Here is an 18,260-nt window from a genome sequence, read left to right on the forward strand (position 1 = left end):
ACAGGGGAGGTTGTGGGGGAAGGGGAGGGAAATTTTTTAAAAAATAAGTTCTATAAGAAAAAAGTTATGATTAGGGCTTTGATTGGTCCAAGTCATCAGGGTGTTGAGTCCCCACCCCTTGATGGGTGGGGACTCATAGATAAAAGGTAAGGCAAAGGACAAAGTTGAAGGGCTTTTGATGTTGGAGTTTTGAGGTTGGAGTTTGATGCTGAAGCCTTAAGCTGGAGGCCTGGAAAGTAAGCTCACAGAGGAAACAGAAGCAAGCCCCAGAAAGAGGGGAACCCTGAGCCCATGAAAAAGAAGCCTGAGGAAGGGAGGAACCCAGAAAGCCTGAACCCTCACAGACATTAGCAGCCATTTTGCTCCAAAAGGTGGAAATAGACTACGGTAAGGGAAGTAACTTATCCTTTATGGCCTGGTATCTGTAAGCTCCTACCCCAAATGAATACCCTTTATAAAAATCAACCAATTTCTGGTATTTTGCATCAGCACCCCTTTGGCTGACTAATACAGATAACCCAATAAGATTAAGTGCCGATTTCTCATCAGAAACCATGGAGGCAAGAAGACAGTGGTATAATATATTTAGATACTACAAGAGAAAAACTTCCACCCAAGAATCTTATACCCAGCAAGACTGTCTTTCAGAAATGAGGGTGAGTTTAGAATATTCACAGATAAAAGAAATAGAGAATTTCTAACCAAGAGAACAGCTTTGCAGGAAATACTAAAGGGTGTGTTTTTTACAGCCTGAAAAGAAAAGACGAGAGAGAGGTCTGGAAGAGAGTCTAGAAATGAAGATTATATCAGTAAAAGTAACTAAAAGTGTCAAAAGAGTGGTGAAAATAAAATATGACAGATAAAATGCAAATTTTCAGGAATAGGCTTGACCAACAACGTAAAGCATTTGTATTCAGAAAATTACAACTCATTTTTAAAAGAAATCTAAAAAGACCTAAATAATTGGAAGAACATTTCATGTTTATGGATTGGAAGACTAAGTATCATTGAAATGTCAATTCTACTCAAATTGATACACAGATTCAATGCAAACCTGATAAAAATTCCATTAGCATTTTTTAAATAAATGGAACGCACAATTATCAAGTTTATTTGGAAGTGTAAGGGGCCCTGAATAGCCAGAAACATCTTAAAAAGGAAAATCAAAATTGGAAGACTCTCATTTCTGGACTTTAAATTGTGTTACCTACCTACAGTGTTAAAAACAGCATGGTAGTGGCATAAAGACAGACACAGACCAACAGAACCAAACTGATGGTACAGAAACAGACCCTCACATCTACGGTCAAGTTATTTTTTGACTAGCCTGTCAAATCCACCTAGTTCGGGCATCACAATCCATTCAACAAATGGTGCTGAGAGAACTGGATATCCATAACCAAAAGAAGGAAAGAGGACCCCTATCTCACACCTTATACAAGAATTAATTCAAAATGGATCAAAAACGTAAATATAAAAGCAAGAACCATAAAGTTTCTAGAAGAAAATATAGGAAAATATCTTCAAGACTTGGTGGTAGGTAGTAGATTCTTAAAGCAGATAAGAAGAAGACTGGGATAGACTACTGATACTTAATGTATGTAGAAATTTTAATTAGCTTTTATGTTAAAGTGTGGAAATGTATAGAATTGATGGTAACACATAGAGAGTAGCATCTGCTTTATAAGTGGGAATATGGCTGAAAATGGTAGTCTAGGGATGTAACTGCCAATTGACAGAAAGCAAGAGAACAATCTAGGGACTGAATAACACAGTAAACCCACCAGTGGATGAGAACTGTGGTTGACAGTACAGATGCAAAAGTGTCCTTTGTGAGCTAGAGCAGATATACATCACCATTGCAGGGTGGTAGGAATGTGGAGAAGCCTGGGAAAAATATAACTGGAGTGACCTATGGACTGTGGTAATAGTAATATTCATGCATCTATGCCAAAGGTGTACTGTGGTGATAATGGGGGAGTATGGAAAAAGTGTGCCAAATGTACATTATGGAGCTGGTAATAATGTGATATTATCTCATAATCTGTAATAAATGTTCTACCATGGCATTGTGTGTTGATAGAGGGGTGTTGTATGGGAATTCTGCACATGTGCATGATTGTTTTGTAAGTTTACAACTTCTGGCATAAAAATACATTTAATAATAATAGAGTAAGTTGGGGGGAAATACACCAAATGTAAGATAAGGAATATGGTTAATAGTAAGATTTTGACAATTTTCTTTCACAATTTGTAATAAACGTCTCACAACAATGGAAGGTGTTGGTGGTAGGTTGATGTATGGGACCCTTGTATGATGTTATGCATGTTTGCTTTGTAAGTTCACAACTTTCACTATACACTTGTTTATGTATGTTCATGTATAAATGATACAAAAAAAATAAGAATAATGGAGTGAGTTGGGGGAAAAAAAGAAACTTTCAGGATAATTACTCGGGAAAAAAACAGAGGCTTTAAGAAACTAAAGCATAGAAAGAAAAAGCAGAAATGTGTTATTTTAATTTATGAAGATATAATTAAGTAAACATTAAACAATGATCTAACCAAAATTTATTTACACACGCAGAGGATGAGGGAATGGGAAGATGGGAGGAGAACATGTGTACGTTTGGGAGGTCAGGGGTAATGTGAAAAGAACTTAATCCTTATCTTCAATAGTAAGAAGCCAATAAATATGCCTTGAAGGAAAAAAAAAGGAATATAAACATGTTATTCTGAGATATGACTGGCCTTTGAGTACAGAAAATCTGACAGGAAGAACGTGATTAAGGATTTTGTTTTTCATAACAAGACCTGAAACCATTTGATTCTAAATTACGTGCATATATATCACTTTGATAAAAATAAAAATTAAAAGACTATAAAATGAAGGAAAAAGCCATTAGCCATGGAGTATAAGAGAACACTAGACTAAAAAAAAAAAAAAAAGGCTAAAAATACTCATAAATTTTGTTTAAAATCACCTATTCCATTTAAAGCCAATGAGAGACCTCTGTATATTGACGTAAATTCTATTCTCAGCTTCCAAAGCAATGCTGTGTGACATGAAACAAATGAGTCTGCATCTCTAACCTTACATATGGCAGCAGGATGGTACTTACCACCATGAATGAAAAGCACATGAAGGTTCATTATATAAAAATAAATCATTTCATAAGCAAAATTATTAAATTTTATACATTACCAGAAGATATTCTCAAGTGGTCATAACTGCAATATTTACTGTCAATGACTACTCAGAAGTTTACACTATTAGGTTACAGACCAGACAGACTGTCACATTTTTAAACTATCATTCAAAACTTTTAACAGAAACTTTTCAAAGTTGCTGAAAGAAAAAAATTTTGCCATCAATTTATTGCTTAGTATTCTCAATCCCTCTCACCATCCATTCTTTATCCCCCTCACTCCTGATCCCCATCCTTACAAACACTACGCAAGTTCTTTGCATCTTCTCTCCATCAGGTGAAAGTAATTTTCTTTCATTTATACATTTACCTAGCCATCCAATATTTACTGTAAACTTAAAAGACACCAAACACTGTACCTATCTTGGCAAGGAGATTCAGCAGCATGCCTGACAATAAACATAATTATGTATTATGATAAAGGATATAAATGAACTCTTCAAAATAGTGACAGGTGATTACTTCATATAAGGTGATAAGGGAATGCCTGTCTGAAGCCACCTGAGCTGGGACCTCAGGTATGAGAAAAAAAGCAGACATAAAAACGTGGAAATAGTCTCTCCAGGCTGAAAAAGCAAATGCAAAGTCCTATAACCAGAAAATTATTCCAAGAACAAAAAGGCAGCTAATATGGCTATTGTATAGAAGGCAAGAGGTAAAGTACTATGAAAGAGATAAGGACTACCTATTTTAATCTAAAGTAAATATAGGATTTTAAGGAAAGGAATGACAAGATCTAATTTGGATGTTAAGATTACACTGCTGCCATGTGAAACTAGGAAACCACTGCACGGTGCCTTGGCAAGAGATGATGGCAGATTGGACTAGAGTGGAGGCAGGGAAGATGAACAGAAGTTAAGAGACTGGATTGGATACCCAACTAATAGAACTTGGTGACAGATTCAAACTGGTTGATAAGGCATTAGGTCACACAGTGAAAGAAAGGAAGGAATTGAGGATGTGTCTAGAATTTTGACTTTAGCAATTTTGACTTTAGAATAGTGGTACCATTTATCATCACAGGAAAAGACTAAAGGAAGTCTTTGATAGAAGATTCTTTTCATAATGAATTCTCTCCAGACTCCTTCACAAGGGAAAGTCATTACTAAAAGACAAGAAATAATAGCAAACCTTAAAAGGCTTTTTACACAGGGGTAAGATGCTGGGACAATGTAACTTCTTCATAGAAATGAAAAGAGAAGCTGGAGAACTTCCTCTTTAAAACCTCATTTTAGCAGTTTTGCTTTCTTTGTAGTCCAGTATTAAGGACTCCAAGAACCATATGATGGCAAAGTTCTGAAATATCAGTATTCCTGAACCTTCTTCACAAGACAGTAACAAATTTGGGATTTCCCGAAAACAAAGAGAGCCTTCTGTTAATGAGTATTAAATGCTTAATAAAGATGTTATGGGAAAGTCATAACTATTGGTTATCTTTGAATAGGTAGGTCTCTGACTATGAATTATAAAAACAAATAACCAAAAAGCTAGTTTTATCAGACTTTTGAGTAAATAATTAACTAGCTATCTCTAATCTCCAAGACCTTTCTTATTAGGTGAGGGGAACAAGAGAAGCTATAGCATGCAGAAAAAGGTGGATTGGCTTAATTTAAACACAAATATCACAAAGCCCAAAAGGCAAAAGCAAAAGCATAGAGAAGCCATGCTTCCAGGAAAAAATATGAAAAGAATTGTCAGTCCCTAACCCAGACTTTTCAGTACCACTACCAAACTACCAAATTTTAGCTCCTAAATAAATCCCTTCACCACTCTAGCTATTAAACATTAAAGCATCTAACCCAAACTTTCAACAATGACTTAAGTGCTAAAAAAGAAAAAAAGAAAAAAAAAAAGACTATTTTCTCAGTTGTAGCAAAAATAATAATCACCTCCCTTACTTTACCTGTGACATAACTATCACATAATCAAGGGTCAAAAATCTTCTCTTCCTCCTCCTGGCTCTTTGTTGGCTACCACATTGCCAACTCTAAACGACTTACACATCTTTCTGGAAGGCAATCCTGAGTGTTGTCTCCATGAGGGCTTACTATCCAAGCACAAAGAGAGGCAACGAACAAGAAAAAACAAACAAAAGCTGTCTAGTTTGGTAAATGGGAAGATCACTGACCATCAAATGATATCACCTCATTTTGCTCATCCCCCAAAATCCAGGGTTCATCAGTGTATTTACCTCCTCTTTGTCACTTTGCCACCAACTCTCCAAATTTATTAACTGGAAAGTATGAAGAAGAGCACCTTTGTAACTACTTAGATGACTACATGTAAGCAGATTAATCAAAAACTGACTTTTTTTTTCCCCTTCACATATTCAAGAGTTGTTAGCTATGTTGCAAATGGCTTAACAAGAACCTGCAATCCCTCACTAATGCTAGGAGATTTCACTGTGAATTTATCAAATTCAGACAAAGGCAAATAAGTGCTTTAATAAGGGAGAACAGTGCATCCAAGAAAGTGAGATTCAGTTTTCATTATAGAATTATATATTATGCTAAAGTAGCTAATATCATGTCATAAGGAGTACAATAGTAATGAAGTTTTAATACTATGAAACTTGGTGAACAAAATCTTGGTTGAGGAATCAAGGTTTTAGTGCATCTTCGAGTTGGTGGATAAGCAAAATGAAAAGTGCTGCAATCTTCAACAATTGCAGATACAGCAACCTATTAGTGATTAGGAAATTAAATTCTTTCACATAGTTATTCAGTTCATACTAAGAAATGAACACAGTGCTAGGAGCATATAGAGATGTCATTACAGGTATAAGTTATGGAGTCTAGATTTAAAAGCCAGTTCTACTACTCGTGAGGTGAGTGACTAGTTTAGACATCTCCTTCTCCAAAGAACTGTTATAGACCCAAGAATTCCTATATATTCAAGGTGTCCAAGAGTTATCTGTGGTACAAGAAACATATACACCTTGACATCTGAAGACACAAATCTAGGTACATTGAAAAGTGACAAGTATGGAAGCGGACCTGGCCCAGTGGTTAGGGCGTCCGTCTACCACATGGGACATTCGTGGTTCAAACCCCGGGCCTCCTTGACCCGTGTGGAGCTGGCCCATACGCAGTGCTGATGCGCGCAAGCAGTGCCGCGCCACACAGGGGTGTCCTCTGTGTAGGGGAGCCCCATGCGCAAGGAGTGCGCCCCGTAAGGAGAACCGCCCAGCGCCAAAGAAAGGGCAGCCTGCCCAGGAATGGTGCCACACACAGGGAGAGCTGACATAACAAGATGACGCAACAAAAAGAAACACAAACGCCCGTGCCGCAGACAAAGAAGAAGATGCAGCAAATAGACACAGAGAACAGACAACAGACAACCAGGGCGGGCGGGGGGCGGGGGGGAAGGGAGAGAAATAAATAAATCTTTAAAAAAAAAGTGACAAGTAGAAAGTGGAATGTAGTTCAAGTCAAAAGTTGAGCACCTGCTTCCCAGATGAGGTCCCAGGTTCGATCCCTGGTACCTCCTAAAAACAAACAAAAAGGCCAACTATTATTGGGGAATGGATGTAGCTCAGTGGTTGAGCACCTGCTTCCCATGTATGAGGTCCTGGGGAATTAGGGGAAAAAAAGGGTAGCAAGTAATAGAGCTGGCTTTTTTAATTAACTTCTCTAAGCCTCAGTATCCTATTCCACAAAGTTGGATATTATTAGTACCTACACCTCAGACTACTGTGAAGATTAAAAGAAATAATCCATATAACAGGACTTAAAACATTGTTACAGAGTAAAAATTAAATAAATATTAGCTATTACATAATTATTAGGCACTGGAGATAAAACAATAATAAAACATGGTCTTCAGAGATTTTACAATTTAGGAGATTACAGATGAATTTAGATGGACTTCATCTGTTTCCCCAAAAGGTTGTTATAAAATCATGGGATTCCTCTGAATTCAAGGTAACTACACATTATATCCTGGCATTTAAGCACACACGAGTAACAGCAACTATTAAGAATGGAAATCAAAGGCATAATGATTGGAATTGAAAAACTAATATCAAAACTTTTTAAACTTAAGAGAAGGAACGCTGCATTTCAATTATCCAAAACAAAATTTACTATCATCCCCCCCTCCAAAATCTGCGCTTTATCAGTCCCCAAGATCAAAACAGGAGTCAACCTCAGCCTTTCCTTTTCTACACCCACCTAAAAGGTCAACAAGTTTTGTCAATTCTACCTCAGACACATCTCCTACATCATCCTCTATCCTCTTTGCCTTCTCACTTTTCACTTGTACAGTAGCCTCCTAGACTCTAGTTTCTCTTTCCATCTTCACAGTGACAGTTATCTTTCTAAAAATAAAATCTGATTATGTGACTTTTCTGCTTAAAAATTTTCAACGAATGGTTTTCCATACCATACTTGACAAAGTCCAAACATTAAAATTTGGCATTAAGATCTTTCACATGTGAGATCCAATCTACCTTTTTACCTTCAAATCTCTACCACTCTCTCCAAATACCAAACATCAAGTATCTCTATCCTGTCTCATCCACATGCAACATCAGCTCCAGGATAAGCCCTTCTAGAACATATCTTTCACTTTCACACATTCAGGCCTTGGTGCATACTGTTCCCTCTGCCTAACTCCCACTCATTTTTCAAAATCCAACTCAAATGTCACCTCTTCCATAAAACCTTACAGGTCATCAGACACATGTACACACACACACACACTTTGCATTCCTACAGTATTCTTCTGCAATGCCATAGCACTTAATATACTAGATATTAACCACTTACAAATTATTTACATATAAACTCAAATCTATTATGTACATTGTCAAACGAACACAGAGTAAAACTATGCATAGAAGTTCTGAATTTCATTCTCTCACAACACACACTCCCAATGGATGGTCTTGCATACCTCTTTAAGTATATATGCTTCAGTGGAGATCAATGACCCGGACAAAATGGGGGGGGGGAGAAATAAAATTTAGAGAGAGGGTTTAGTCATCTTTGTTTCCTCAGTGCCTAACTCAAAGCCAACACTCAATAAGTGTGAACAAACGAACATATGAAAACATTAATCCACAAAATATTAACTTTCTGATATATACAGTTCATCACCCAGCTATTTTGTTCAATTTAAATCCCAAATCCTACTTAAAGAAAGGAATTAGAAGAAATTCACCCACTATATTACCATGACTTAAAAGCTAAGAATGATTCTTTTTTTTTAATTACTGGGCCAGAGATTGAACCCGGGACCTCTTATATTGAAAGCCGGCGTTCAACCACTGATCCACATGGGCTTCCCTGAGTTGGTTTTCTTTTGTTTGTTTTGCTCATTGTTTGCTTTTTTGTTGTTGTTGTTGTTGTTTCTTTCAGAAGGCACAGGGAACCAAATAGGGATCTCCCATGTAAGAGGCAGGAGCTTAATCGCTTGAGCCATATCCGCTTCCCTAAGAATGATTTTAAATTCAGCCAATTCTGAAATGCTCTGAACAGCAATTCATTTTTCATTTCATGTTTTTTAAATGCTAACTATGTTCCAGGCACTTAGAATACATTTTTAGGAATACACAAGTCACAACCTCAGATGTAAAAAAGAGGTGAAGTAAAGAGATGAAGACTATAGCTGCTCAGTACCCATGAAACACACCAGGTATTTCTTAGAAAATACACGTAGTCAAGTGTTCAAGGGAAGGCTCATTTGTGTTCTACTCAAGACATTTAAGGGGAAACGGACTTTGGCCCAGTGGTTAGGGCGTCCTTCTACCACATGGGAGGTCCGCGGTTCAAACCCCGGGCCTCCTTGACCCGTGTGGAGCTGGCCCATGCGCAGTGCTGATGCGTGCAAGGAGTGCCGTGCCACGCAAGGGTGTCCCCCGCGTGGGGCTCCTGCGCAAGGAGTGCGCCCGTGAGGAGAGCCGCCCAGCATGAAAAGAAAGAGCAGCCTGCCCAGGAATGGCGCCGCCCACACTTCCCGTGCCGCTGACGACAACAGAAGCGGACAAAGAAACAAGACGCAGCAAATAGACACAGAGAACAGACAACGAGGGGGGGGGGTTAAATAAATAAATAAATCTTTAAAAAAAAAAAAAAGATATTTAAGAAAGGCAGAAACATACACAAACACACACACACAAAAGCTACCACTAATATAGCTCCCTAAAAAACATTTTAAAGGTATACTTTTGAGAAAACTTAATGTTTATGTGACTGATACACAGTATAGCTAAAATAGTATGTAAAACCAATCTTCCTCATTTCTGGAGCTTCTGAAATATAAATGACAAGTTAGTAGACTGGCCTTTCACTTAATCGAGCATTATCTATCATTAACAAAACTTCATTTCCAGGGCCTCACTTTGCAAGATAAACTGCCTGACATGTCATATATGTATGTGGTAATACATTTTTTTTTAATACTGCCTAAGTATGGCTAGGCCTTATTTAGTGCTCACTAATTTTAAGTAAAATCGAAGGCGTAGGTATTTCAACAATTTATCAAATTTATTTTTTTACTTGTTCTATGATTCACATAACACACATTGGAATAATGTGACTGTCTAATCCTACAACTACTACCTCCCTCAATTCGCCTTATACAACATAAGCAAGCTGATGAGACTAGTGGATGGAGTGTCTATTTATTCAAGGCTCCCCCCCCAAAAAAATTCCCTTATGAGTTTTCACATCATTTTTTAGTTTATCAAAAGCTTTATAAACTCTCTGTGGTCTTACTAAAAGAAATTCTGTAAGAAAGTCTGACACTTACTAAACAGTATCATGTTTAAAAGTAACCTACTTAAGGAGGGGGGCAGTTCTGATTCACATGCAGAAATGCTATTTTATCAACTTGTTTCTCTTTTCCTTTAATTTTCTTCTGCAGCTAAACTGATAAAATATTAACTCATCCAAACAATAGTTACAAATAAGACTTTAATATTTTCCTATCTCTTCAAACGCATGTTTCAAAACTTAATAGGCAGATACTTTATAACTGAACAGAGATCAGTTTAAAATACACCAAAAACAACAAAAAAATACACCAACAATAAACTTCATTTAGATTTACAATCTAATTGCGCAATCTTACAGTTTTATATGAGATTAAGCAGGCTAAAGTTAGAGAGAAATTTTAGAATTCCTTAATGCCAGCTCCATCACTGATACTCACATCCTCAAACTTAAACTGAACACTTTTGAATCTTGAAGCTGTATATCACTTTGACTGATGTCCTCCTTCATGCCATGTAAGCTATTGCTTAATTGAGGCCAGACCTGTCAGACTCCAACAGCATCCAGGAAATGAATAGACTACTAGGGCTGGAAACACATCAAGATTTTGGACTATTTCTTATACTAAGGAAAAAATGGTTCTAGTGAGACTATCCATAAGAACAATTACTATACTGTTCCACGGGTTCCTAGATATGAACAAGAGCTCACTACTAAATTCCCATTTTTGACTCCTCTCTTCTAATCTAATTTTTATTTTATATCCTTAAATACTAAAACCATCACCTGGAACACAGCTGATTTGACTAAGAAACCTGTTAACAGATCATGCCTAACCCCTAATCTGCTTAATGTTCTTCACTTCTTCCCAAGAAAAATCCATTAAATGCCGAAAAGAAATACAAGCACACATAGACACAAACACTCAAATCCAAGTCATGAAAAATTAAGTCATATCCAGGCCATAAACTGTGCAATAGACACTTCCAGTTAGCGTGTGCTTTAATGATCATGGACAGCGGCATCACAGTTAAGTGGTAGGGGGATGGGGCTGTTAACAACATACTGTACATCAGAGCCAATAAGCAGCAGGCCAAAACTGGCAACAAGGCCAGTCTCTAAAGGGAGCTATAACACAATATCAGAATGCTGGATTTCCGAATGCCATTTTATAGGGGGTGGGGTGAGGAGGAGACTAGGAATCGAATGCAATAAAGGGCTCTGGCCAACGTCTGAGAAGATGAAACCTTAGACAAGGTCTTGTGGCAACACCAGCGGTCCAGTCTCATCTCACCTCAAATACAACTTAATTTCAGATCATTCTTATCAAAGGCAGCCGCTCAAAGGGCGAGGAGTGGCAGGAGGAATGGTGACAGCCCCCCAAGAGAATAACTGGCAAAGGCCCTCAGAATAGGCAGACTTCCCAAAACGAAAGGGTTCCCACTAGCAAAAAATAAATAAAAGCTTGGCAGCCTGTCTCCACCCCTCTCCCTTCCAGTCAAGGCTGTTTGGTGCGAGATTAGGATGATGTTGGAGGTTTTTATGAAGCAGTGATATGAGAAAATGGCAGTGAAGGACAAGGGGGCTGGCAGGACAGAAGCCACCCAAGATAAGGGGGTGAAGAGGACTTTCCTGGACACATGTAAGATAACAACACCACTAGAGAGCACGGTATTGCCCTGCCAGTGCCTGATACCCCTGTCTCCGGGAAAGCTTCGCCCCCTTCCAGAAAGTACCAATTCCCAAACATTGCTTCCCAACCGACCCTCTCCCCCAGGATAGTTCTCACTGCGGCCTCCTTTCCCTTCCGCCTCCTGCGCCTCCACGCCCTCCCCCTCCCCTTCCCCTTCCCCGGTTACCCACCCTCCAGCCAGCCTGTCGCGGGCCTCCCCGGCAGCTCGCCCGGACCCCTCCCCCCTCACCTCTCCTCAGCGCCTCCTCGTAGCTGAGGAATCCGATCCGTGACTCCTTGGCGCCCATGCTCCCCTCATCCCCTCGGCTGGGGGTCGGAGCCTGATCTCGCCCCCAACCCCCTCCCGCTTTCTCCTTGGCGTCCCTGGGTGACTGTGTCTGCGTCCCCCGACCCCCTCCTCCCTTCACACTAACAAGTGCGGCTTCTGCCCCAGCGGCTCCTCCCGGCCGCTGCCACCGCCTCCATGCCGAATCACGTGACCCGCTCCCACCCCGCCCCCTTCCCCTCCCTTCTACTCCGCCCTTCTCCTCTCTCCTCCCCTCCCCTCCCTTCCCTTCTCCAGCTTTCTTCCCTCCCCCCACCCCACCCCCCGCCCGCCTGCCTGCCCCGCCGAGGGTCACCTGACCCGAGGCCGGGGATTGTTCCGGCTAATGGCCGCCAGGGGCCAAACGCTCCGCCCCGCCCCACGCTAACCGCACGCAGGAGCGTAGGGAGGGCCGAACCGCTAACGTAACGCATCATCCCCACCTTTCCACCAATCCGGAGCCACGAGGCCCAGGAACCTGCGCCGGCGATGGGGAAACGGCCACTTCCAGGGCGTGCTTGTGCTCGAAGGGTGGGTCTCGAGCCATTGAAGAGCCGTTGACGGTTGGTCGGGTCGCGGTAGAGATACGTGTTGGAAGGGAAGAAGAATCTTAGGGGCCCAGGGGTCTGAAGAATGGGGTTCGTAAGAGTAAGGAGTGGAGAGACCGAGAACTTTCAACACTAAGGAAATTTTTGAGTGGGAGGGAGTTGTTGAAGGAAAGGAGAATGTCAAGGACTGCCTATGACGAAAGAATTGTTATTCCTAAAGGGGAGACCCTTAAAGAAAGTGAACCTTTTAACAAAGAATATCTTCCCGTTTGCGTTCCTTCATCGCCCTCCCCCCACCTCCAATATCCTACCCCATTTCGCCTGTAGGTTTTTCCTTTTCTGTCTGCAGATTAACTGTCCCTTGGCCCACCTTCAGTTCTGAACCTGCCTCTTGTACAGATTCTTCGGAAATTTTTCTGCAAGGGTTTATCTTGTTTCCAAGAGTAGCTCCCCACCGGAATGGGGAGAGTAACAAAATTTAGAAGACTCCCTTGCTTTTAGGCTCTTTTTGGTTTATTTTGTTAGTTTTCACCGTGAAAGTCATAGTATAAAGCTTCTTGATAAAGGAACAATTTTGAAAAATAACCTTTTGGATTAAATTAGGCTTAACGTCCCAGTTAGATAATTAAGGGACAGCAAAAGGGTTTTAGTTCCTAAAGTTAACAGTCTAATATGTCCTGCTAGAGAAAGAAGGTAATATTCTGTGTTTCTCTACTCACCTTTCCTGGCAGACCAGGTCAGCATCTTGGCATTAGTCACAGCACTACCCTTTCCAGTTCACTGTGAGGCAGTTAATTTTAAGACCTCAGATTCGTTTCATGAATCACGGGGTTGGGAATGTACATCAGAGCCTTTAATTTCCAAATCATTAGTTTGCCGTAGGCCGACGTCTCCAGACAAAACTCAGTCATCCTCAGCCTGCAGAGTTCTGAGATTATCGCAGTTAACTGGGAAATGAATCAAAAATGTCAGCCGTCAGTGCAAAAGACTCTCGAGTTCAATTGCAATATACCTTGGGCATTATTACTGTCCTAAACAATCAGTAGTTAAAGGCAGCCTTGATGTACAAAGAATAGACCTGTTATCCACTTCACTTGATTTAGTGTAATTGGAAGCAAATTATCTTTGTGGTACTTGCCTTCATTGAAAGATGGGACTAGAGTTGGAATTTACCTCATGAGGTGGTAAATTATTACAAAATATGCGGGAAGGAATAGAATACAAGCTTTGGAGTGTAAGATTTATAAAGCAATGCTAACACACAAGGACTTATAAAATTTCCTTGTCCCCTTTGGCACTAAATATTTTCATCACAGAGTTTACCATGGATTAAACACTGCTAAAAATTGTGGGTTGAGATAAACTAAAAAATACTATTTCTCCTTTGAGTTGAATTAAGCATATTATTGAAGGCAGTGAAGCAGATATGTCTGATAGGAATTTTAAATGTTAAACAAATTAAAACCTGCTTTTGATTTGTATTACTGTCAGGCAGCCAAAGTATAAACATCCCTCTATAACTAAAAATTAATTCAGTACTTAAGTTTGATGATGTACAAAAATCTACAATCTACTTGTTATCCTGAAGGGAATTCTGTTAATCATTTAGTTTGTTCAGTTTAATTATGTTGAAGAGTTGACCAGCCACCTGACTAAGCATTAGGTTGTATTAAAGAAATCATTGCTTTAAATATAATTACATGCCTGTGAAAGGGTTGCTCATATGAAGATTTAAAGCATGGGAGGGTAAGCAGATGTGGCTCAGGCAATTGGGCTCCCACCAACCCTATGGGAGGTGGCTGGTTCAGATCCTTGTTCCTGCTAAAGAAGACAGTGAGCTGGTGCAACAGGCAGGCACGGCAAGCTGTTGCAACAAGAGACACGGGAAGGATAAACATAATGAGAAACCAAGCAGGGAGCAGAGGTGGCTCAAGGGATTAGGCACCTCATTCCCATGTCAGATGTCCCAGGTTTGGCTCCTGGACCCTCCTAAAGGAAGATGAACAGACAAAGTAAGCGAAAAGCTTGAGGTTGGGGAGAAATAAATAAATCTTTGAAAAATAAAGCATGAGAGATTGCTATGTAATTTCTACTTCCAGTTGGACAACTTAAATGCGGGTTTTCCTCCATTTGTACTTCCAGAGACTTGGCATAGGAATAGAGCAGCATCATTTCAGTACATGCCAAAGATTAGATAAACTAGAGACAGGGAAGTCAATACAGTAAATGGGTGGAACAGCACCTGACTTGATTGCCACAAAGTGAGGCCAGGAGTATATGAGGTATGACTATACAGTAAAATAATTGATTTTCCAGTATGGCTTGTGGACTTATCTTGGTTCTTTATAGTGATGCTATATGAAGATATATTTTTATTTACACTAAAGCACTTTAAGCTATTTCTTTGTGGTTGTTTTTAATGAAATCAATACATACTCATTGTAAAAAAAAAATTTCAAGCAATGCAAAAGTGTATGTGAAAAACCACACTTTCTTGGAAAGCAGATGTAGCTCAAGTGATTAAGCTCCCACCTACCACATGGGAAGTCCCAAGTTTGGTTCCCAATGCCTAAAGAAAACAAGCAAGACAGTGGGCTGGCACAGTGAACTGACACAACAGGATACACAAGGAGGATAACTTGAGAGAGATAAGCACAGAATGGAGGTGGCTCAAGCAATTAGGCACCTCCCTCTCACATGTGAGATCCCGGGTTTGGTTCCTCGTGCCTCCTAAAAGGAAGACAAGGACCCAATGAACAGACACAGCAAGTGCAAACAACAAGCAGGTGGGGAGACATAAATAAATCTTAAAAAAAAAAAAGACCACACTTCCTGCTTCACTCAATCTCACTCCCCAGAGGTAACCATTGGTTCAGTGTATATTTAGGGTATATTTTGTGATTACACTCACTACATTTTCCATGCATACAAAATATACATGTACTCTTTCCTTTTACACTCATTTTTCATGGTCTACATAACACATCAGCAATTTATTTCACCCAACAATATATCTCAGCACTGCTTTTCATAGCAGCATATAAATCTACTTTTTTTCTTTTTATTTCTCGCTCCTCTTCCTCCCCCATCCCCACCCGGCTGTTCTTGCTGCCTGTGTCCATTCGCTATGTGATCTATTTCTTTTTGTCTTTTTCACTTTTTCTCCTTGAGAATTCACTGGGATTTGATCCTGGGGACCTCTGGTGTGGAGAAGATTCCCTTTCCTGCACCACCTCAGTTCCTGGTTTCTATTGCACTTCACTTTGACTCTCCCCTTCATCTCTGGTTTGTTGCATCATCATCTTGCTGTGTGATTCACTTGCGCAGGTACTGGCTCACCACGTGGGCACTCAGCTCGCCATGCAGGCACTGGCTCGCCACACGGGCACACTTTCTCTTCTTCTTTTTCACCAGGAGGCCCCAGGGATCAAATCCAGATCCTCCCATATGGTGGTGGAAGCCCTATCACTTGAGCCACATCCACGTCCCTACCTTTTTAACAGCTGCATATTGTAAACACTTATGGATGAAACTTACAGATTTTTCAAGATTATCAGTATTAAAACTACTATTGGAGTAAACATCCTAGTACGTATATCCTTGTTTAAATACGTATGTATTTGAAGATGGAATTTCTGGAAGTGGAATTGCAGAGTCTAAGTAAAAATTTAAAATTTTTAAATTTTAAGAGATGTTGCCAAGCTGCCTGCCTGAAACGTGCAACCAATTTACATTCTAATTACGAGTATACGAGAAAGGACAAATATTGCATGACCTCACTGATGTGACCTAAGCATATTAAGCAGACTCGCAGAGCCAGAGTCTGGAGGACAGGTTATCAGGAGACAGAAATGGAGTAGAGTGTGGTTAGCCAATGCTCAATATGGGCAAAAGCCTATGATAAGGGTTTGGAAGTAGATGGGGGTGATGGTGATGCAGAGATGTGACGGTTAGCGGAGGAGAGGGATTCAGGTTGGACTATCCATGGAATTGGGGGGAGGGCTGGAGGAAGAAACAAGTGAACTCTGGGGATTTGTAGGTCTGTGGTTGAAACTATTACAGCTAATATAGTGATGGGAATGTTCTTTTGACAAATATGGCAGGGGAGGGTCACTGATGCAGGGCATTGGGGGGGTATATGTGGGAAAGGGTACACCTGGGGTATGCTTCCTTATGGAATATGAATGTGTTCATCTCGTCATAGGGTGTTATTTCAGTGGGTGGAGACCCACACAATAAACAAGAAAATATTAAATTCCCATCCTGGGGAGTCCTGCTGCATTCTCAAATACAGGGGCAAGAATCTCTCAGAGTACATAGGCAGTGCCTACTAAAAGAAAACAGACTAGTGTGTCAAGCCCTCAATATTAATGGATGTAGCTATGAAACTTATTCTTCAAAAATTGAAACTTGATGGTTACTGTAGGTTCTGAGGGGAGGGAGAGGGAAAATAGGTGGAACATAGGGCATTTTTAGAGCATTGGGATTGTTCTGCATGATTTTGCAATGATGGATATGGGCCATCATACATTTTGTCAAAACCTATAAAAGTGTACAGTGCAAAATGTAAACCATTGACCATGTGTAGCCATTTGGTATTGTTTATGAATTCCAAAAATAGATATTGGATTATGTTTGTAAACTGGTCTGTTCCTCTGGGCATATTAGATTGTATTAGATTCAGAGGTTTCACTTTTACTTGATTAAATTATGATTAAGGCTTTAATTTGGCCAACTCAGTAGGAGAAAATGACATGGCAGAGGAAAGAGTTCAAGTTTTGATGGTGGAACCCCAGGAAGCGAACACACAAGAGAAGAAGAACACAGAGGAATAGAGATGACTTCATAGACACAGCAGAGGCCTCAGGAAGAGAGCGAGCCTGATTGTCTACAACTGACCTTGTGGAGAGACCTGAACAGCTGAGCCCAGGAAGAAATGAGCCCTGGGGAGAATGATGAGCCTTATAGCAGTCTACAGCTGATATTGCAAAAAGCTGGGACCACAGAGCCTGAAGAGGAAGCTTGAACCCTCGCAGAGACTGGCAGCCATCTTGCTGTAACACGTGGCAGCAGACTTTGGTGAGGGAAGTAACTTACACTTTGTGGCCTTGTGACTGTAAGCTTCTACCCCAAATAAATACCCTTTATGAAAAGATAACCGATTTCTGGTACTTTGCATCAGCACCCCTTTGGCTGACTAATACATCATGGTTAGTAGCAATGCTCCAATATTTGTTCATCAATTGTAACGAATGTACCATCCTCAAGTAAGATGTTATTAATAGAGGAAAATATGAGAGGGGGAGGGAGTGGGATATAAGGAAATCTCCAATATTTTCTGTGACTTTTCTGTACCTAAAGCTTCTTTGAAAATAGAGGGAAAGAAATAATACACTGGGGGAGCATACAAAAGAAATTATCAAAATACATAAAAGATAACAGGTCTTACAATGATGAAAGGCACAATGCAAAAAAAATTTTTTTTGGCTTCATTTTCAGGTAGGTTTTGCATTGCAGAAAGGTTGCAGCTGTGGCAGGGGAGGATCACTGGTGTGGGGTATCAGTGGTGGGGGGGTGTGTGGGATGGTGTTCACCTGGAGCATTTTTCTGTGGAATATTAATGTGTTCTGTGGTCATGGGGTGTTGTCTTGGTGGGTAGAAACCCAGACAATAACCAATGGAATATTGAATTCCCATCCTGGGGAGTCCTGCTACGTTTTCTAATAAGTGGCAAGAATCTCCAGAGTAGATGGGCAGTGTCTTGCAAAGGAGGACAGACCAACATACCAA

General features: G+C 40.2%; 1 protein-coding gene and 1 long non-coding RNA gene across 2 annotated transcripts in view; one reads left to right on the forward strand and one right to left on the reverse strand.

Annotated features, from left to right (window-relative positions):
* The window catches only part of USP32 (ubiquitin specific peptidase 32), a 274,526-nt gene extending 262,401 nt beyond the window's left edge, over nt 1-12,125 (reverse strand). Inside the window, exon 1 of the mRNA XM_004462051.2 lies at nt 11,848-12,125. Within this exon, the coding sequence (XP_004462108.2) occupies nt 11,848-11,905 (58 nt within the window). The 5' untranslated portion in view covers nt 11,906-12,125. The remainder of the gene's footprint in view (nt 1-11,847) is intronic.
* Nucleotides 12,126-12,320: 195 nt separating this feature from the next.
* Nucleotides 12,321-17,628, forward strand: LOC131275021 (uncharacterized). Its single transcript, XR_009182407.1, has 2 exons — nt 12,321-12,453; nt 17,211-17,628. It is a non-coding gene; the product is annotated as an uncharacterized lncRNA (long non-coding RNA).
* Nucleotides 17,629-18,260: the final 632 nt, after the last annotated feature.

The sequence above is a fragment of the Dasypus novemcinctus genome, chromosome 21 (genome assembly GCF_030445035.2).
Source record: "Dasypus novemcinctus isolate mDasNov1 chromosome 21, mDasNov1.1.hap2, whole genome shotgun sequence".
NCBI classification, from domain to species: Eukaryota; Metazoa; Chordata; class Mammalia; order Cingulata; family Dasypodidae; genus Dasypus; species Dasypus novemcinctus.